This window comes from Apium graveolens, chromosome 6 (assembly GCF_009905375.1).
Source record: "Apium graveolens cultivar Ventura chromosome 6, ASM990537v1, whole genome shotgun sequence".
Classification (NCBI taxonomy): Eukaryota; Viridiplantae; Streptophyta; class Magnoliopsida; order Apiales; family Apiaceae; genus Apium; species Apium graveolens.
The window spans coordinates 49,359,093-49,379,955 of NC_133652.1; the positions used below are offsets into that span (position 1 = coordinate 49,359,093).

A 20,863-nucleotide genomic window follows, 5' to 3' on the forward strand; every position below is an offset into this window, starting at 1 on the left:
AAAGTAGAGGAGTTCATTTCCCGCCGTAGCATCGATGAGTTGGTCGATATTCGGCAAAGGGTAAAAATCTTTGGGGCATGCCCTATTAACATCTGAGTAATCGATGCACATTCTCCACTTCCCATTGCTTTTCTTGACTAGGACCACATTTGATATCCATGTGGGGAATTGCACAGGCTCGATGAAACCGGCGTCGAGGAGTCGGTCGACCTCCTGGTCGATGGCGGCTCTTTTCTCGGCCGAGAATATGCGGTGTTTTTGTCGCACAGGCCTGGTGTCTTTACTATTGTGTAGCGAGTGTCGTGCTATGACCTCTGGAATCCCGGGCATGTCCTTCGGATCCCAAGCAAAAATGTCGGAGAATTCCCGGATGAGGTTCGTGATTTCTTTCTTGAGATCTGAGGAGAGACTTTTGCCAATTCTTGTTATTTTATCGGGGTTTCCTTCAAATACTTCTATATCTTCAGTTTCCTCGAGAGGAGAGCATGAATTGCTCGTAGACGTGTCGATCAATTCTCTTGGGTCGATGTCAAGTACTTGATTGACCTCTAAATCTTCATCTGTCTTTTTCCTTGGAGAGACAATGGTTAGGTAACACTGCCTAGTCGTTGCCTGATCATCTACCATTTCTCCTATACCAAAATATGTGGGGAATTTCATTTTCAAATGGGAGATGAAAGTTATAGCTCGAAGGGCGGTGATCGTCGTTCGTCCCAATATTGCGTTGAAACTTGAGGATGCACTGATCACGTGGAACTTGACCATCTTCCAAATCTGGCATGGGGGGAACCAAAGAGCACTGACATGTCGACTGTTCCAACTACATGTACCTCGTTCCCTGTAAACCCGTACAAAGGAGTTCGAGCATTCTCCGGGCGTCGATCTCCGAGATCCATTCGGGAGAAGGCATGGTGGTATAGAACGTCCACAGAGCTGCCATTGTCAACTAGCATCTTTTTTAACGTGTTGTTCCCCACTCGTGTGGTGATGACAAGGGCGTCCTGATGGCCCTCGATGAGACCAGGGCGGTAATCATCATCTGAGAAAGAAATGACAGGAGAAGGGTTTGCTCGAGGGCGCTTAGTTGTTGGTGGGTTGACATTAAAAACTTCTCGGGCATAGCTTTTTCGGGAATTGTGAGAGAGTCCCCCAGCTGCTATGCCACCAAAGATAACGTCAATTACCCGATCCTCTTCATCTCGTCTATGACGTCGAGGAGAATCTTCCCGTTGTACATAATGCACTAGCTGTCCTCGGCGAATTTTCCCCTCGATGAGGTTACTGAGTTGAAAGCATTGTTCAGTTGTGTGACCTGTATCTTCGTGGTAATCACAGTATCTAGAGCTTGGAGGATGACCCGGTTTCATGGGTCTCGGTGGATGGTAGTCCGGCTCTGTCTTTAGGACCGCTAAGATGATCATTTTTTCAGTGTTAAGCTTGGTAAATTCTTTCTCTGTTCGACTGCGGGGTTGCCAATCCCTCTCTCTTCTGTCCCTTGGTGGATGGTCGACAGTACAACCAGGTGATGATCGGCGACGCTCTTGACGTCTGTCACGCGTGGGAGATCGCGGACTGTAGCTACGGCGTCGTTCGTATCTGGAGGAGCGCTTAGGAGACTGGATGCAACTCACTGCCTCTTGGAGCATCATACGGTGTTCTATAATTTGAAATGTTGCTTGTAAGGTTTTCGGTCTTTTCTCAAAGATCTCCTCTAAGAGTAATCCATGACGGGATTTATCAATGCCTGCTATCAGATAATTGACTGCCATTTGCTCGATTAGATCTGAAATCTCTGCTATTTCTTCTCTGAATCGGGTTAGGAAACTTCGTAGACTTTCACCTGAGCGTTGGTGCATTGTCATTAGGGAAGCTGTGACCTTTATTCCTTTGTAGTTACTGGAGAAGCGAGCTTGAAACTTGCTCTTTAGGGCCGCCCATGAGTCGATCGACCGAGGGGGCAAATTGTTGTACCATCGAAGGGTTGTGCCTTGGAGGCAAGTAGAGAAAAAGTGACACTGGGCGACCTCTGAGTGGCCGAAGAAGGTCATACGCCCGTCGAAGGTATTGAGGAATGCTAACGGGTCCGAGGATCCGTCGAAATGATCGAGGGCGGGAGTTTTCAACGTCCTGTCGATGCGTGCTTTCTCGAGCACCAACGATAGGGGGCTCTCAGAGACGGTTTCAAACCCCGACTGATTTCTCATTATGGTACGCATCTGGGCGATTTATTCCTGCATTTTGGAGAACTCCTCATGAGAGACAGATTCTGTAGACTCGGTCTGACGCGAGACATCGGCGGATGACACCGTCCTTTGTCGACGCTCGCGTGGTTGTGAATATGTCGACTCTGCCGACGGTTCATACTCGTATTCGACATCGTCGTCTTCGTCATAGAATTCATCATCCTGTTCTTCATTTTGTATTGTAGTTTGTTGGAGCTCTTGACGGAGACGGTGAATCTCCCGTTTTCGTTCGAGTTTAGCCTGCAGTCTCCGAGTCTCGTGTTCTAGAAGCTCGAGTTCTTCATCTGAATCAAGTGGGTCTTCTGGATTTTCTTGATTTTGGGCTTTTAGCCTTTCTTTCTTTTCCAAATGTAGTCGTATGTCGCTCGAGAGAACTTTCTTTCCTTTGGAGGTCTGTACTCTAAATCATTGATCTGAAATGGTTTTTCTTTTTCTGTTTCTTTGAAGTGTATCTTTCGAGTTCAACGATTAGCCTTCAGGAGGGACTTCAGGTGGAGGGAACAAGCACTTTGGCTTTAAGGCCGGTTGTTTGGGCAGCTCACGATCGCCGTGGGTCGAGGGGTCGGCGGCAATTTCTGCCGTCAACTCCTTTACCTGAGTCGGTCCGGCGGTTCCCGGATCAAACTCTTCCACAATCATCTTCTGGTTGGATCTGTTAAAGCAAAGTTTCTTCTAGCGCCAAATGATGTACCAACAATATTATTATATTATTAGACTATAATTTTAGCAGATTGTCTCTTTGTTATAATTTGTCAAACCCTTCAAATGAGGTTGTTGTCTTGTATTTATACTAAGTCCCAAATGGGTTTTTTCCTTACAAAGTGAGACTTTTTGGACTTTACATTATATTTTACAATTATCCTAACTATTATTCATTTGGGCCCTATTGTCCTGATCTAACCGGATTATTTTTGTAAATATAGAGGGCAGGTTTCAATTATTACAAAAATGTCATTCAGTATTTACATGGAAAAGTAATATAACTATCTGAGATCCCCAGACCCAGTTTTCTCTAATAAAGATATTCAATACATGTTAAATTAAGAAAGATGAGCGAAGTTGTGAACCTAAGCCCTCTGCTCACTCATGCACGCATAATCATTAACCCTAAACTTCTGCATATTTTTAACCTAAATATATAATTCATTAAACAATAATTCAATGTAGGAAAAAGACAGAAAAACTACAACTCACATGTCAAATAAATATTATACACAATGTAGCACGTGGATATATTATTTTATCTGTATAGTATGCAGAGCTTATCAACTACTCACTGCTCATGAATCATGCCACCGCACAAAGACAAGAGCTGCGCCTGTAATCATATATTTTGTTATAAATCTGTAGTTCATAAGCAAAACAACTCAAAGACTAATTAATTTGATTCTACCGAGGAGTGAATAAGCTTTGAAGTACAAGAGGGCTGGAGATTAGATAATGGCTTCAAATGGACTCTTGTCTACTTATTCTCTTTGCAGTGATGCAGCAGGAGTTGCAGGTGATGCTTAATTTTTGAACATTTTTCTTGTGTTAATTTGTTCGTTGCGGTTGAACGTAGGTGATTCTTGATTGGTTTAGAAAGTTTAGTAAAGAAAGGTAATGATGTGTTGATAGTCTTTTTTAATTTTTCATTATAGTGCATGGTCCTCTGTAATCGTATTAGTTGGATCGATTGATTTCTTGAGTACGGCAAAGGCCATCTCTGGTTCTAGTGTTGGAACGCGTTGATTCAGGATCACCAAAACGGACTTCTCTAAGTTGTCAAAATACTCAAGTCTTTAAAAAAATGTTTTCGTTGTTGGAATTTCTTGTCAAGGACTTAAGTTTACATGTAAAAGCATCATTGAACAATTTTATAAACTAGGCTGCTGTCTGGTTTCATGAATTGCCCATCCGACCATCCATGTTTTGCAAACTTAATCACCGGACTTGTTAAAGGAAAGGATATGAGAAAAATAATTACTTCAGAGATACTATCAGGGAAGTTTAGTTATAATTTATAAATAAACAAAAATATTCAGTTCCATGACTAAAGTATTCCAACTTTGGAACTCAACTACATTGGTTCCAGAATTCACTAAAAAATTGGAATACTCAACATTTATTTTTTGCTCGTCGCAGGAAACATCTTTGCTATTGTGTTATTTGTATCACCTATGTAAGTTTTTCAAGTTTAAATTCTTTCCCACGACTCTGCACAGCGTAAAATTAGTATATGCAACTTCCATATGCTCGTTCTTTGCTAATTTATATATTTGATCATTCACCATTTCAGACCTACATTTAGAAGAATTATCAGAAACCGTTCAACAGAGCAGTTTTCAGGGTTGCCCTACATATATTCCCTCTTAAATTGTTTAATTTGCCTATGGTATGGCTTGCCTGTTGTCACTCCCGGAATTATACTGGTTGCCACGGTCAATTCAATTGGGGCGATTTTTCAGTTAGTGTACATTCTCATATTCATTATATGTGCAGAGAAAGCGCGAAAGGTATATAAACTTTATACAGCAATCTGTCTTTGCATTAACCATGATACCTTAGTTCTATTTTACAGATACATTTAAATATCTGACTTCTAAGAAATATACCAGGTTATGTTTCTAGTGACATCATATTATGTTGGAACTGTTAGTTAAAATGTAATCAATTACCTATTGCTGCAATCACTACATAGGAAAAAGTTTATTGGAGTTGTTCTGAATATAGAAACTTTCAACCAAATCTTTGTGTCGCTCGCAGGTAAAAATGTTGGGGCTGCTACTAGGGGTATTTGCTCTGTTTAGTGTCATAATACTTGTTAGCATGAAGCTATTTGACTCTTCTTCACGACAACTTTTCGTTGGATATCTGAGTGTTGCTTCTCTCATATCCATGTTTGCTTCTCCCCTATTCATAATTGTATGTTAATCCTCAAACTCAACACACTCGGTCATATCTCCACAAATTTCAACCACTAAATATATGTTGATCTTTTTTGTATTGCAGAATTTGGTGATCAAAACAAAGAGTGTCGAGTACATGCCATTCTATCTTTCACTTTCAACCTTTTTGATGAGTCTATCGTTCCTCGCTTATGGAATGTTGAAGCATGATCCATTCATTTCTGTAAGTACCCAAAATATCTTTAAACCACTTGAGCATTTGTGCTCGCCTTGTGATTCCCTAGGTGTCATATATGTAAAACATACGATCCAATATAAGTTCTTCCCAACACCTAAAGGTCTTAGTAGACTTACTTACCTATTATGGCGCTCCAGAAGATGCCTTCTAATTGTTTAATTTATATGTTTGCTTGTATGTTGATCCTTTGTATATCATATATCATCAGCAAGGTCCCCTCCTGTCATTGTGCAGCATTAGTGCTTTTCCAATCTCTGTTCGTATCAATAATTAACCGCAACAATGTAACATAAATAGCTATTTCTTTAAATACAACCACTAGAAAAAACACCTTAGCGTAAAAATTGACTGATGTCTTGACTAATATTAAAGGTAGTTTTACATAGATATTGGTTTTTAACCGATGTCTAAGGACATGTTACACAACATTTTAGGGTGACAAACAACTGATGTCTTAATCATATTTTTGTAGTATAATTGAATAATGTCAAGTTTAATATTGCAATATTAGGATGATTAGGCCTATTTGTACCTATAGCACACAAGTTATAGGTCCAACCGATCTCCAAGGACCGATGTCTATCGACAAAATTCTAGTAGTGAACTGATGAGGCTCTTCATAATGAAATATAATCTGATCAATGATCATAATATGCACTGCACTGGAATTGTAACGGGACCTTCATCTTGAAGGCAATGCGACTTAATCTTATATATTATACTCGACTGCTCTGCTTGAAGAGTAAATTATCTGCAGAAGTTCCTTGACTTCAACTCGGGACACAATTAAGCTACAAAAATCCAAACATAAAGCAAGAAGGTTGCATATTTTAGAGAACATGAATGTATATAGGGTAACACTAACTTGGATATGTTTGTGAAACAGGTGCCTAATGGAGTAGGAAGTATTCTGGGAATAGTACAATTAGCATTGTACACATACTACAGCAGATTTGCCGGCGAAGAATCAACAGAACCCTTAGTTTCTTATGCGTGAAAAGGTTTTGGAGTTGAAGAATGTTAAGCTTTTCGGGTGGTGGCAAGTAAAAATGATTTCTCAATTTTTTTATGTTATAATTTCAGATACCAATTTTTGGGATTATTTGATGAGAATCTTATTACATAATTGGACCCACTGTAATTCAATTTTAAATTATTAGATGAATCTTGTATTCTCGTCCCATTTTTGAGTCTTCCTGATAAGTGTTTTTTAATAATATTATAATTACTAATTATAATATTAAGATAAGGAACTCTAGCAGAAGATTTCCATCTAATTTGAAGCTTACATATTAGATAATCAACATCCTGCTTTCATAAACTTTGTGCTCATTATTAAAAAGAGGAACAAATATTTTGATTCTGGTGACTGAGTGAATAAGCATTGAAGGGTTGCAAAGATGATGGCTTCAAATAGATTCTTGTCTACTTATTCTCTTTGGAGTGATGCAGCCGGAGTTGCAGCAAGTAATGTATGTTTTATTTATTATTTTCCTTAATTTATGAAGCCAGTTACTTGCAATGACTTTACGGATAAACATTGGTAATTCTTGATATAGTTTACAGATTAAGGAAAGAAGGTAATGAGGTCCAGACAGGGGTGTGTGCTTATTTTTATTTTTCCTTAATTTATTCATGTAGTGAATCAAGTAGAATTAATTTATTTCTTTGGGCGCCTCAGAGGCCACAGTGTTGGTCTAAGCTGATCCGGGATCGCCTAAACAAAATGGACTCTTCTAAACTGTCAATGATTTCTGCAAGTTCAAATGTATAAGCATCCCTGAATAATTCAGAAACTGGGCTCATGTTTGGTTTACGGATATCAGGGAAGTTAAATTATAAAAACCAAAATATTCAAATCCATGACTCAAGTAGATTGATTCCAGAATTTATTGATATGTTAAAGATTCATTTTTGCTCGTCGCAGAAAACATCTTTGCTCTTGTGCTATTTGTATCACCTATGTAAGTTCTAAGTTGGTATTATTAATTTTTTCCAGAACATTCATCTTCACAAGCTCTTATTTTTTCCTTTGCTAATTCATTTATTTATATCATTTACTATTTCAGACCTACATTTAGAAGAATTATCAGAAATCGTTCGACGGAGCAGTTTTCATGGTTGCCGTACATATATTCCCTCCTGAGTTGTTTAATTCGCCTATGGTATGGCTTGCCTGTTGTCAAACCTGGAATTATCCTGGTTGCCACAGTCAATTTAATTGCCGCACTTTTTCATTTAGTGTACATTGTCATCTTCATTACATGTGCAGAGAGAGCTCGAAAGGTACATAAACTTTATACAGCAGTCTGTCTTTGCATTAACCATTATACCTCAGTTCAATTTTACAATTCGATTTTAGTATCTGACTTCTAAGATATATATCAAGTTATGTTTGAACAGTTGGTTAAAATGCAATCAATTACCTGCTGCCACAGTTACCGCATTAAAAAGAGTTTACTGGAGTTGTTCCGAATATGCAAACTAGATAACACCCAATCCTTATGTTGCTTTGCAGGTAAAAATGTTGGGACTGCTTCTAGGGGTTTTTGCTCTGTTTAGTGTCATAGTACTTGTTAGCATTAAGCTATTTGATTCTCCTTCACGGCAACTTTTCGTTGGATATTTGAGTATTGCTACTCTTGTAAACATGTCTGCTTCTCCCCTATTTATAATTGTAAGTTAATTTTCAAACTCAACACACTCGGTCTTATCTATATCTTGATCTTTTTTGCATTGCAGAATTTGGTGATCAGAACAAAGAGTGTCGAATTCATGCCATTTTATCTTTCACTTTCAACCTTTTTGATGTGTCTACTTTTCCTTGCTTATGGGATGTTAAAGCATGATCCATTCATTTCTGTAAGGAACCATAAAATCTCTACAGCTCTTGAGCACTTGTACCCTCCTTGTAATTCCATAGGTGTCAAACTGAAAGTCCAGTATGTTGAATGCATTAATACATGATCCAGTTATGGTCTTTTCGTTAACACTTTATGGTCTTAGACTCTTAGTTGACTTAGTTACTTAACATGATACAAGCGTGAAAGGTTTAGGGAGAGGTCTCCAATAGGAGTATAAGCTTTATATTTATATGTTTGCGTGTATGTTGATCTGTTGAATATGATAGGAGTATATCATCCAGCAAAGCCGCCTCCTAGCACCGTAAAGCTTTAGTGCTTTTCCAGTATTTGTTCCTTTCGAGAATTAACTGCAACGATGTAATCTTGTTAGGTATTCCTTAATTAGAATGAAATGTGATCTGATCATATTGATGTACTGCACTAAAATTGTAATGAGACCATCATCTATAAGGCTGTCCTAAATGTAGCTTTAATCTTATTAAAGCTATGTTGGCTGATGGTAAAATGGAATTCTGAATTTGTTTTCTTGTTATCATTTTCTATTGCCTTTGATTTGGGTTGGGGAAGCAAGGGGATTATGAATTTAAGAAAAGGTAAAGGTAAAGAAGGGGGTAGCTTGAGCCCTGAGACTTGACTAGAGTAGATTCTGGATTGCATGGCCATGAAGTACAAAATAATTTTTTCTCTCTCATTGACATCCAGAATTCCGCTCACAAAATGTTTGGCTGGATTTTAAATGTGAGATCAATTTCAATATTTATATCTTTTTTCAAAAATAATGATTGTTAAATAATAAAGGAGTGTTATGTACAACCTATTTGTGAATGACTTTTGTTTAACACAATTTTTCAAGTTCACAACATTTTGCTTTTTCAAGTTTTAGATCTTCCAAATTTTTGGCTTTTCATTATCTTGTAACCTATGATTAGATGGCATATATAAATGCTTGTTTGTACATTATTTACATACATGAATAAGATGAATATTATCCTCTCCAAAGTTTCTCTCTAGTTTCTAGTATATCTATTATATATATAACATGTTATCAACACATTCTTATATTTAGCGTTTCTGTTTTTCTAGTGGTCGGGAGTCGATCTTTTAAGGTACTTTATCTCCCTATTTCTTTTAACATGAAGTGCATGTTGTTCCTGGGTAGGCATCCTACGCCATAAGTTTCATGTTCTTTATATGACGGCTCACTTGTTTTCTGTAATGCATGTGTAATTACTTGTCCTTAGCATACAAATACATGACATGTGCGTCATGGTTTTCTTGGCTTGTGAATCACAAGTGACATGTGGTGGTATAACTTTTAAACTTGTTCATTTAATTTTCTGCTTATATGTTTTGGGGTCTTCCTTTTGCTTTTGACTACCAGAACCTACTGCCTTTTCCATTAGTTGGTGGAGTTGGATTTAGATTTGGTAACTCATTCACTCTCATGTTTGTACTATGGACTCAACGATTATGGTTCCTGCAGTTTTTATAATCTTATTATTTCCTATTATTTTCTAACCGTGTTATGATGATTAAGGTGAATATATAATTTTATTATATGGTATGTATAAAATATTTTATTCCACTTATTTATTAGTGTTCTTATCATCTTTGTTATAATTTGCTATTGTTTCATATGATTTTTCTTTTAAATATAATTGTTTTAAATATTTGTGATTAAAAAAAATATATGTATTTGTAATAGATTAATGTGCACATATTTGTCCCGTATTTTTCTGAACCAAGTGTATAACATATTTTTAGTATATACATTATGTTTACTTGGTAATATATTTTAGTGACATGTTTGATCCTTTTATACCATGCATATAAATTCTGGTGTATTTTTAAATATTAAACCGAGGTTTATTAAAATTGTTATTCTCTTATTTTGATCTTTTTCCTGCATAATATACCTTGTACGTAGCTTTTGCCATGTGAAAGATTTTATTTATATTCAATTGATATGCCTATTTTTAAACTTATACACGCATCTGGTTGTCAAATTTTTGTTATTTTGTGAATATATGCTTACTTCTTAATAGCAACGGCTCGTGTATGAATGTGTATTCTTTTATACGTGTTTGCTTTCATGAATTTAATTTAATTATATTTTTGTAGAAAGAAAAATGTCAAATCTCACGAAACTTGAATTCAACGCACTTGATATCATCGGCAATAATTATTTAACGTGAATTCTTGATGTTGAAATCCACCTTAATGCTATGGGTCTTGGAGACACCATAAAGGAAGGAAATGTGCAAACTGAGCAAGAAAAGGCAAAAGCCATGATATTCCTTCGACATCACCTTCATGAAGGCTTGAAAACTGAATACTTGACTGTTAAGGATCCGTTAAACCTTTGGTATGATCTAAAAGAGAGATATGATCATCAAAAAACTGTGATACTCCCTAAGGCTCGCTATGATTGGCTACACTTGCGCTTGCAAGATTATAAAAGTGTAAGCGAGTACAATTCAACAATGTTCAAAATAACTTCTCAATTGAAATTATGCGGTGAAAATGTAACCGATAAATATATGCTGGAAAAGACTTATTCCACTTTTCATGCCAACAATATGCTCCTGCAGCAGCAATATCGTGAACGGGAGTTCACGAAATATTCTGAACTTATTTATGTCCTGCTTCTTGCTAAGCAAAATAATGAACTTTTGATGAAAAATCATCAAGCTCGTCCAACTGGTTCCACACCATTCCCTGAAGTGAATGTTGTTACTAATAATGATTTTGGACGAGGACGTGGATTTGGACGAGACCGTGGACATGCCCGTGGACGTGGTTTTGGGCATGGTCGAGGTCATAAATATCGAAACTTCTCAAATTTTAAAAGGAAGCCTCACCACCAGAAGTGGACAAAGAATGAGGAAAAGCCTAAGGGAAATATGATGGGTCAAAGGGTTGAAAGCATTTGTCATCGTTGTGGAATGAAAGGGCACTGGAGTAAAACATGTCGTACCTCCAAACACCTTGTTGATCTCTACCAAGCTTCTTTAAAAGGTGTTGAGACTAATTTTACTGAGCAACATGATCCTCCGGGTCTTTCCCAGCTTGAAACTCACCTTGGTGGAGATAATCAAATTGATCCACTCAACTCTACTCACATGGAAGTGTCTGATTTCTTTGGAGATGGCAATATTGAGGTGGCCAAATTTGCCGGTGATGATGCCAATTAAATAAAAGGCCTTGTTTTATTTTATTAAGTGTTTATGTATTTATGGATGAACTATAAACTTTTTATTTGATCTGCTGCTTAATTTCAAATCAATGGAATGTTATGAGATCTTTTATTTTCTAATTTTGCTTTATTTTTGTGAAGAACATGGCCAGCATCCTCTCATCATATGTCATAAAAGATGAGGAATCACTTTGCTTAGCAGACAGTGCAACAACACACACAATCCTGAAAAATCAAATATATTTTTCGTATCTAAAGTTAGCTAAAGCTAACGTGAACACCAAATCTGGTGCATCAGATCTTATTGATGGCTCTGGAAGAGCAAATATAGTGTTACCTAATGGAACACGACTTACTATTGATGATGCATTGTTTTCCATCAAATCAAAAAGAAATCTTTTGAATTTCAAAGATATACGTAAAAATGGATATCACATAGAGACAACAAATGCAAATGATGAAGAATTTTTATATATCACATCAATTGTCTCAGGGGTGAAGCAGCTAATTGAAAAGCTCCCCTCATATAAATCTGGATTGTATTACACCTTCATAAATCCAGTTGAATCATATATGGTGGTGAACAAAAAATTAGAGGACCCAACTAATTTTATGATGTGGCATGATCGTTTAGGCCATCCGGGTTCAACAATGATGCGAAGAATTATAGAAAACTCAAATGGACATCCTCTCAAGAACAAAATTGTTCCTTTATCTAAAGATGTCCCTTGTATTGCTTGTTTTCAAGGAAAATTGATAACTAGACCATCTCCTGTGAAAGTTTCAATTGAATGCCCAAAATTCTTGGAGCGAATACAAGGAGATATATGCGGACCAATTACCCCATCTAGTGGGCCATTTCAGTACTTTATGGTACTCATTGATGCATCAATACGATGGTCGCATGTTAGTTTATTGTCCACTCGTAATGTTATTTTTACACGACTCATTTCTCAAATAATTCGGTTAAGAGCACAATTCCCTGATCATAATATAAAGAAAATAAGATTGGACAATGCAGGGGAATTTACATCCCAATCTTTTAATGATTATTGTATGTCGATTGAGATTGAAGTGGAACATTATGTTGCCCACGTACACACTCAAAATGGTCTGGCCGAATCTTTCATCAAAAGGCTACAACTGATTGCTAGACCTTTACTTATGAAAACGAATTTACCAAATTTTACTTGGGGACATGCAATTTTACATGCGGCTTCTTTGGTTCGGTTACGACCGACTTCTTATCATCAATATTCCCCTATGCAGCTTGTAAATGGTACAGAACCGAATGTCTCTCATTTAAGAGTTTTTGGGTGCGCAGTTTATGTTCCGATATCCCCTCCCCAACGAACAAAAATGGGACCCCAAAGAAGATTAGGGGTCTATGTTGGGTTTGACTCTCCCTCAATTATTAAATATTTGGAGCCCATGACTGGTGATTTATTCAAGGCAAGATTTGCCGATTGTCAATTTGATGAGACAGTTTTTCCTGCATTATGGGGAGATAAGATAAAATTTGAAAAAGAAAAGCAAGAAATTTTATGGAATGCAGCATCCCTGTCTCATTTTGATCCTCGTACAAATCAATGTGAACTTGAAGTTCAAAAGAATATCCACCTACAAGAAGTCGCAAATAGATTGCCTGATGCATTTACTGATGTCAAGAATGTGACAAAGTCACACATACCAGCTGTTAATGTTCCTTGTAAAATTAAACTTTCTGAAGAAGATAATAAAATCATGTTAGCAAATGAGTCTAAAGCACGCCAGAAGCGTGGTAGACCTATTGCATCCAAGGATAAAACTCCAAGACAAACAAGAAAATTTGATAAGGAAGTTGGTACATCAAATGACATCATAGAATTGATCACTGAAGAGACGTCTTCTAAGGATGATCAAACACCTGAAATTGTTGACAATGAAGAGATCTCGATAAATTATGTCATTTCAGGAAAGAGGTGGAATAGAAAAGAAATTGTCATGGATGATATATTTGCATATGCAGCTGCACTTGACATTTTTGAAGAAATCGAGGATCATGAACCTAAATCGATCTATGAATGTAAAAGACGAAATGATTGGCCAAAATGGAAAGAAGCTATTGAAGCAGAACTGAAATCACTTGAAAAACACCAAGTTTTTGGACCTATTGTCCAAACACCTGCAGGTATAAAACCCGTCGGATATAGATGGGTATTTGTGTGTAAAAGAAATGAGAAAAATGAAATTGTGAGATACAAGGCACGCCTTGTTGCTCAAGGCTTCTCACAAAGACCGGGAATCGATTATGAAGAAACTTATTCCCCGGTAATGGATGCAACAACATTCAGATTTTTAATAAGTTTATCAATTCTAGAAGGGCTCCGAATGAATTTAATGGATGTTGTAACTGCCTACTTATATGGGTCACTCGATAGTGACATTTACATAAAATCCCTGATGGATTAAAAATGCCTGAAGCATATAGTTCAAGACCCCGAGAGATTTACTCAATTAAATTACAGAGATCATTATACGGATTGAAACAGTCGGGTCGTATGTGGTACAATCGTCTCAGTGAATATCTTTTGAAAGATGGATATACTAATAATGTAATATGTCCATGTGTTTTTATTAAAAGGACAAAATTGGGGTTTACTATCATTGCAGTATATGTTGATGATTTAAACATCATTGGAACCACAGATGAACTTCATGAGACGATTGGATATTTGAAAAGAGAGTTTGAAATGAAGGACTTGGGTAAAATAAAACTCTGTCTTGGTTTTTAAGTTGAACATTTATCTAAAGGAATCTTTGTCCACCAGTCTTCATATATTGAAAAGATTCTTAAACGGTTTATTATGGATAAGGCATATCCTGTGAGTACACCTATGGTTGTACGATCCTTAGAAAAGAATAAGGATCCATTTCGCCAAAGAGAAAAGGGAGAAGAACTTCTTGGTCCTGAAGTACCATATCTTAGTGCCATTGGTGCACTAATGTATCTTGCCAATTATACACGTCTTGATATTGCATTTTCTGTTAATCTTTTGGCAAGACATAGTTCTGCTCCAACTCGAAGACATTGGACTGGTGTGAAACAAATATTTAGATATCTTCGAGGAACAATGGATATGAGTTTATTTTATTCTAAAGACTCAAAAGTGGAATTAGTTGGTTATGCAGATGCAGGATATCGGTCTGATCCACACAAAGGGAGATCTCAAACAAGTTATGTATTTACATATGGTGATACCGCAATATCTTGGCGGTCTACAAAGCAGACTCTTGCAGCAAACTCTTCAAATCATGCTGAATTATTGGCACTACATGAAGCTAGTCGGGAATGCGTGTGGCTAAGATCTTTGGTCCATCATATTCAGGAATCATCTGGACTTTTAGTCAATAAAGGAAGCCCTACTGTTTTATTTGAGGATAATGAAGCATGCATCACTCAGACTCGAGAAGGTTACATTAAAGGAGATCGAACAAAGCACATTGATCCAAAGTTCTTCTTCACCCATGAACTTCGGCAACAAGGTAAAATTGATGTTTGTCAGATTCGGTCATGTGAAAATCCAGCAGATTTGTTCACGAAAGCACTTCCTACATCTTCCTTCGAGAAAATGGTACACAAGATTGGAATGCGTAAACTTCGGGATATATTGAAATGAGGGGGTGATATGATATTTCTTTTACATTACATTATGTACAACACATGTACTCTTTTTCCTTCACTAGGATTTTTCCCACAGGGTTTTTCCTAGTAAAGGTTTTAATGAGGCATGTTGTTCGTATAAGTCATTCAAGGGGGAGTGTTATGTACAACCTATTTGTGAATGACTTTTGCTTAACACAACTTTTCAAGTTCACAACCTTTTGTCTTTCCAAGCTTTAGATCTTCCAAACCTTTGGCTTTTCATTATCTTGTAACCTATGATTAGATGGCCTATATAAAGGCTTGTTTGTACATTGTTTACATACATGAATAAGATGAAGATTATACTCTCCAAAGTTTCTCTCTAGTTTCTAGTATATCTATTATATATATATAACAAGGAGCAATATTGAGTACTTCAAAATTTAGAGGTTATATTCGATCAAGATTTTAAAGAATTTTTTTGGATTACTGAAATTAATAAGTATTCAATTTGAACTTTAAATAGTTTTTAAAAAAACTGACGATATTCAATAGAGATTGAAAAAATATTTTAAAATTTGGGTCTATTTAATTTAGATTTTAAAAAGTTGGTGATATTCAATTTGAATTTTAAAAATCCATCAAAATATAGTGATATTTAAAAATAGTGTAAATTGTTTTTGAAAAAGTTTTGAATTTTGATGGATACCCTAATATATCTTTTTAAAAAACCAAACCAAACATACTGCTTATACATGGGAGGGTAAAATGTAAGCAACCTTCCTCTCATTCAAATAATGAAGAGACTGTTTTCAGAAAGACCCCGGCTTATTTGTGTGCATGTGCACAATATGTAAAAAGTGTAACAATTTGAAATAAACTAAAGTTTGATAGCATAATATAAATATAAATTAACACAAATCTTAGCCTATGGCTAGTATATTATTTTAAATCTATTTAAAATACATGAATTTTCGACAAATTTTGAAAAATTTCATAAAGTTATCAAGACTGTGCAAAAGTTTTCTATAAACTCAAAATTCATGAAAAATTAAAATTAATGATTTTTTTAAATTCATTAATTCTTATTAATTTTAAATTCTGAAAAAAATACGCCCCGTGTATGTATATTTTAAGTAGATTGGAAAATAAATTGTTATTTTCAAAAAAAATAATTTAGAAATGCATCAAAATATAACTCACTTTTTACATAAATGTGAAAATTAAAATAAATAAATTATGTGCTCTAGTTTCTAAAATAATGCAAAGAACACTCTATAATGAGAAACCCTATAAACGAAACGAAAATATCCACGGGGAAGTGACTGCCACTCTCTCTCTCTCTCTCTCTCTCTCTCTCTCTCTCTTCTAAACCCTACCTCTATCTTCTACAATCAATCAGCATTTATCCTACTTGCCTTCATCATTCAATGCTTTGATTAATGATCTTCTTCTCGTAAGTTTTATGCAATCTCATTTTAATTACATTTTTTGATAATTTCATTTCCTCTGTTATTCAAGCTAATGATACTTGCTACTACCTTAACTTCCTAATTTCAACTGGGTTTTCATTCCCCCCCCCCTAAATTATTGCGTTTTATATAATTGTCAACTTACTAAAGGGGTCAACTTCAGTTTAGGCCTTATATAATTGTTGACCCCTTTAAGGCTTTGCCTTTTTATATGAAATCTTGTTGAATGTCAAGACTAGGGCTACTTATAATTTTAATTAATGATTTTTTTCTGTAGTATTGCTTTAGTATGAAACTTATATCGACTATAAATTGTTCTTGGAAAAGTTGCGATGAACTATGTGGCATTCTACTCTTCCAGTCTTGAGATTGCTATAAGCGGATGAATTTGTTATTTTAGGATTCTATAACGTTGAAGAGTTCGAGAAAAAAATTGATATTTCGTTGAATCTTCTATGCAGTTGCATCCCGTAGTTTTGCTTAGTGGTTTATAACATGATTGGATAGTGAGCGATTCTTACAAGTTCTGTGAGAGTTCTCCTCTGTGCTTGGCTGCTTGCAATTTCCGTCATGACTGAATCAGATTATATACTCAAGACAAGGTTGAAGATCAAGTTTTCCTTTAAGAATGCTGATCTTTTGCTAAAAAGTGAGTCTTCTGAAGTTAGACAGCAGCCGTGTATAAATGAGGACCGTGCTCGGAATATTTATGTCAACGGAAGCAAGGAAGCAACGATTAAGAGATCACATGAAGCTGCTCCTTGCTCTCCAGACAGTTTGAAATTATATGGTGCTGATGGTTCAAATGTTGCATCTCCTGTCCAAAGCTCTACGAAGCGTGGATCACTAAGGGTGATAGATTATGTTACGAATAAAAGACAGAAGATGGATCGCAATTTAAAGCAGCATTGTTGTAGCATTCTGGAAGCATTGATTAAGCATCCTGCTGCACTGGGATTTAGTGAACCAGTTGATCCTATAATGTTGAATATTCCTGATTACTTCTCGGTAGTCTCTTGTCCTATGGATTTGGGAACAGTAAGAGCCAAATTACAAGATAGTAAGTACTTCAGTATTGAGGAATTCAAGGCTGATATCAGGCTGACCTTTTCTAATGCCATGCTTTATAACCCTCCTGATAACATTTTTTATAGAAATGCAAAGAAACTAGACAGCATCTTTAGTACCAAATTGAAATCTCTAGACTCTAGATTGAAGATTGAGAACATGAATGATGAACCAAGTTGCCTTTTTAGTGGAAGAGAAAGGGAAACAACAGAAACAAAGTATCTCGGTTGTAGGAGATCTCATGTGCATAGTGGATTAGCTTCTATGACGACTATGTCTACTAAAAAGAAGAGAAAGCTGACAAAGGAGTTTGTTGAAGCAACAAGGCCGAAAATTACTAAGAACTTGACAATGTTGGATGCAAGAGCTGCAAATGTAAGTTACTCTCAGTTTATATGAAATTAGGTATCATTTACGCGCAAGTTTTAGGTGGTTATCTGCAGACAGTAGGTTGCTAGGACTTGGCTTTGTGCCTTGCTTATACTTTTAAATGCCAGTCTGAATGTCTTGTTCTTTTAAGCTTTGTCCATGCATCACGTTTATTAAAATAATCTTCGGTTACTTTCTCTAGGACTTCTAATTGATTTGAATTTGTTCTGTTGACAGGAGGAGTCTGCTAGAGATAAACAAAATAGCAGATTCCCAGGAGAGGTCTTGCAAAAAGGTATGAAGTGGCACATATGTTTCTACTTCATGTCTGTGTAGGCACTAATTGGAAATATGTCGTATAGGCATAACAATTGCTAATAGAAATACTTCTCGCACAGTTAAAAGCATGCCCTTGGTCAGCAGGGTTGCTACTAGATGCTGTTCACGTGGCAGTTTGAAATGCCAGTGCAGCCCGCAGAATGGTTATGCCTGTGCATCCTCCAGGAGTGAGTTAAAACTAAAAGGTATTATTTTGCTTCTCTCCCTTTCTTTTTTAAAGGGTTAAAGATTTAACCTCTTGTTTTCATTCAGACTTGGCTTCTGAAAGGCGTATTGGACAAGATTGGGAAGGTTCCAAAATGGTAAAGTCGACAATATTAATGTTGCTTGTGTGATGAATATCACTCCATTAATATGATTTTTGTACACTAAATACATTTTATATGGTCCAGGAGCATGAAAGCAGGTTAATATCTGATACCCGTCAATCCGATCCAGAATCTGATGGTGAGGATAATCTTTTTTTTCTGATGTGCAACTATATCTTATACTAAATCAAAATATCTTTGGACTAATGGATTGGGCACTCACACACTGTGACTTGATTTGAAGGGGCTCTAAGTGTGTTGCTTGAGGAAGATATATGTTCCAGTCCTCAATCATCTAGCCTTGATACACCTGGTGTTACTGCTGAAGGTTGGTTAGTATTTATGTCACAACAATGTCAATAAGTTTAAGCTTTTTCTTTTGTATAATTCTAATTGTATGTGTATATTGCCCAATAGGTTGGATGACTGCTAGTGATCTCCAATTGTCTCCAAAGAAAGCTCTTCGTGCTGCAATGCTAAAAAGCCGTTTTGCTGACACTATCTTGAAGGCAAAACAGAAGACACTTCTTGATCATGTAATACAATTGTCAGTTCTTGATATATATCTGGCATGCATGTTTAGATTGTTAATACCGAACTAATAGCTCTGGGAGCATTATTAATTTTTCTTAATGCAACATCCTGGTTGAGAAGGTGGATCCCAAAGAATTGCGGCAACAAAAAGAAAAGCTGGAGAGGCAACAGCAAGAGGGTGAGCAAAAACAAACTCCAAAACGCATCTCATCTTGTCTCTAATTTAACTTATTGTTTATACCTTATGTTGTTGCATACTGCTTATTGCAGATTTTGAGGTTTTAAGCTTCAGTATCATTTGTTTTTCCCCTCTCATCTTGTCTCTAATTTAACTTATTGTTTATACCTTATGTTGTTGCATACTGCTTATTGCAGATTTTGAGGTTTTAAGCTTCAGTATCATTTGTTTTTCCCCTTGTTCTCCGTGCATGCTTGCTTGAAAAAGAAAATACTTGTGCGTGTGTGTGTATGTGTGTAACATCCTAACTGGTAAAGGAGATCTTGTCACCTGGGAGAGTCAAGTCTTTTATTTCTTGCTACACAGTAGGAAATTTTATGTCTCCTGCTTATTTCTAAACTTTCTGCTATCCGTTTAGCCCATGTACTCTGTTAAGACAAATATCTCTTTGGTACATGCTCATAACCCATGTATACTGGAAATTATCTGGTGTGTTTAGTTTGGCAATAAAATTAATATACTTTCCCTCTTCATAATTTCTTACAAGTCATAAGAGGTGCTTAGCCATAAAACTCCAACCTGTGGAAGTGCTGAATTACGAGATTCATGTTTAAACTTGAAATTTCCTTAACAGAGAAGGCCAGAATTGAAGCACAAATCAAAGCTGCTGAAGTTGCCTTTTCGTTGAGGGCTCAAGAGGAATTGAAAATACGGGAGAGAGAAAGAGATGCAGCTCGTATTGCATTACAGAAGGTTTGATACTCTCCTTGTACTTCAAACTTAGATATTTTGTTGTTCTCTTGCTTGACACTGACACAATTAACTCTCACTTTAGATGGAAAAGACTGTTGAGATAGGGGATGATCCAAATATTCTGAAAGAATTTAATATGTTTAGTCAGTCCATGCCCTCAAATCAACTCGTCAACGGGTCTGATAAATCTTTAGTACTATTAGAAGCAAGTCAGGGAGGCCAATTAGGAAATATTTTGGAACAGCTTGGACTTTTTATGAAGGATGATCACATTGATTACGAAGATGAGGAAGACGGATTATTTTTGCATGATAGGAAGGAGGGACTGATGTGCTTTTAGCTCGGATCCTGGTTATTTTTCTGGGTTGTTCGAGTGAGGACTTGGGATTGTATACACAATTATTGGCAATGCAAGATAGGTGTTGTTTATGATATATAGAAATATATTTCTCAAACTAGAATTATTTTATCTGAAGCTAAGATAGTGGGCAGATAATGGTGCGTGGGAAGTGTATGTGAGCAAAACTGCATACTTGGCTCGGGGATATTGAGATTTGAGAGCTCAAAGCCCTTTTATAGATTGATGGGTAATATTTATCAATATTTATATGTATATATTGTGTGTTGTATGATGAATATTGGTTTATGAATAATGTTGAATTTTCCTTGTAAAAATTATGTTGAAGACATAAGTTGTACACATACAGTGAGTTAAATTTCTGATCAGATTAGTTTGTGGATCTGTTGGTTTGTAAAGATATCTGTAGTTTTACGTGCATCATCGATTC

General features: G+C 36.2%; 5 protein-coding genes across 6 annotated transcripts; 4 read left to right on the plus strand and 1 right to left on the minus strand.

The window, feature by feature from the left end:
* Positions 1–746: 746 nt before the first annotated feature.
* Positions 747–2,216, minus strand: LOC141665005 (uncharacterized). Its single transcript, XM_074470963.1, has one exon. It carries the CDS (start codon positions 2,214–2,216, stop codon positions 747–749), a length of 1,470 nt encoding a protein of 489 aa, XP_074327064.1.
* Positions 2,217–3,499: 1,283 nt separating this feature from the next.
* LOC141663535 (bidirectional sugar transporter SWEET2a-like) lies at positions 3,500–6,549 on the plus strand. The gene is made up of 6 exons (XM_074469298.1): positions 3,500–3,744; positions 4,368–4,404; positions 4,522–4,738; positions 4,989–5,147; positions 5,235–5,354; positions 6,256–6,549. The coding sequence occupies exons 1-6, from the start codon at positions 3,684–3,686 to the stop codon at positions 6,364–6,366; spliced, it is 705 nt and encodes a 234-aa protein (XP_074325399.1). The 5' UTR covers positions 3,500–3,683; the 3' UTR covers positions 6,367–6,549.
* A 223-nt stretch (positions 6,550–6,772) lies between these two features.
* Positions 6,773–8,218, plus strand: LOC141665006 (bidirectional sugar transporter SWEET2a-like). The gene is made up of 5 exons (XM_074470965.1): positions 6,773–6,836; positions 7,297–7,333; positions 7,439–7,655; positions 7,888–7,999; positions 8,112–8,218. The coding sequence occupies exons 1-5, from the start codon at positions 6,773–6,775 to the stop codon at positions 8,216–8,218; spliced, it is 537 nt and encodes a 178-aa protein (XP_074327066.1).
* Positions 8,219–10,458: 2,240 nt separating this feature from the next.
* LOC141665007 (uncharacterized) lies at positions 10,459–11,427 on the plus strand. The gene has a single exon (XM_074470966.1). The coding sequence runs from the start codon at positions 10,459–10,461 to the stop codon at positions 11,425–11,427; it is 969 nt and encodes a 322-aa protein (XP_074327067.1).
* Positions 11,428–16,343: 4,916 nt separating this feature from the next.
* On the plus strand, positions 16,344–20,801 carry LOC141667958 (transcription factor GTE12-like). 2 transcript variants are annotated; one of them, XM_074474611.1, is made up of 11 exons: positions 16,344–16,510; positions 16,988–17,969; positions 18,201–18,258; positions 18,362–18,487; positions 18,555–18,604; positions 18,695–18,749; positions 18,855–18,938; positions 19,028–19,146; positions 19,256–19,322; positions 19,957–20,075; positions 20,158–20,801. In XM_074474611.1, exons 2-11 carry the CDS (start codon positions 17,097–17,099, stop codon positions 20,413–20,415), a joined length of 1,809 nt encoding a protein of 602 aa, XP_074330712.1. In that variant the 5' UTR covers positions 16,344–16,510; positions 16,988–17,096; the 3' UTR covers positions 20,416–20,801. The 2 variants fall into 2 exon arrangements, with proteins under 2 accessions (XP_074330712.1, XP_074330713.1); XM_074474612.1 differs by having other exon boundaries at positions 19,265–19,322.
* The last annotated feature ends 62 nt before the right edge of the window (positions 20,802–20,863 follow it).

What these genes read in the sequence shown, in the direction of transcription:
- LOC141665007 (XM_074470966.1), top strand. Translation starts at nt 10,459, where the DNA reads ATGGGTCTTGGAGACACCATAAAGGAAGGAAATGTGCAAACTGAGCAA.
- LOC141665005 (XM_074470963.1), bottom strand. Translation starts at nt 2,216, where the DNA reads ATGCGTACCATAATGAGAAATCAGTCGGGGTTTGAAACCGTCTCTGAG.
- LOC141665006 (XM_074470965.1), top strand. Translation starts at nt 6,773, where the DNA reads ATGGCTTCAAATAGATTCTTGTCTACTTATTCTCTTTGGAGTGATGCA. An exon ending in TGCAGCCGGAGTTGCAGCAA is followed by an intron (nt 6,837 to 7,296) that starts GTAATGTATGTT and finishes TGCTCGTCGCAG; the next exon opens with AAAACATCTTTGCTCTTGTG. An exon ending in GTGCTATTTGTATCACCTAT is followed by an intron (nt 7,334 to 7,438) that starts GTAAGTTCTAAG and finishes TTACTATTTCAG; the next exon opens with ACCTACATTTAGAAGAATTA.
- LOC141663535 (XM_074469298.1), top strand. Translation starts at nt 3,684, where the DNA reads ATGGCTTCAAATGGACTCTTGTCTACTTATTCTCTTTGCAGTGATGCA. An exon ending in TGATGCAGCAGGAGTTGCAG is followed by an intron (nt 3,745 to 4,367) that starts GTGATGCTTAAT and finishes TGCTCGTCGCAG; the next exon opens with GAAACATCTTTGCTATTGTG. An exon ending in GTGCAGAGAAAGCGCGAAAG is followed by an intron (nt 4,739 to 4,988) that starts GTATATAAACTT and finishes TGTCGCTCGCAG; the next exon opens with GTAAAAATGTTGGGGCTGCT.
- LOC141667958 (XM_074474611.1), top strand. Translation starts at nt 17,097, where the DNA reads ATGACTGAATCAGATTATATACTCAAGACAAGGTTGAAGATCAAGTTT. An exon ending in ATTGGGAAGGTTCCAAAATG is followed by an intron (nt 18,605 to 18,694) that starts GTAAAGTCGACA and finishes TATATGGTCCAG; the next exon opens with GAGCATGAAAGCAGGTTAAT. An exon ending in CTCGTATTGCATTACAGAAG is followed by an intron (nt 20,076 to 20,157) that starts GTTTGATACTCT and finishes CTCTCACTTTAG; the next exon opens with ATGGAAAAGACTGTTGAGAT.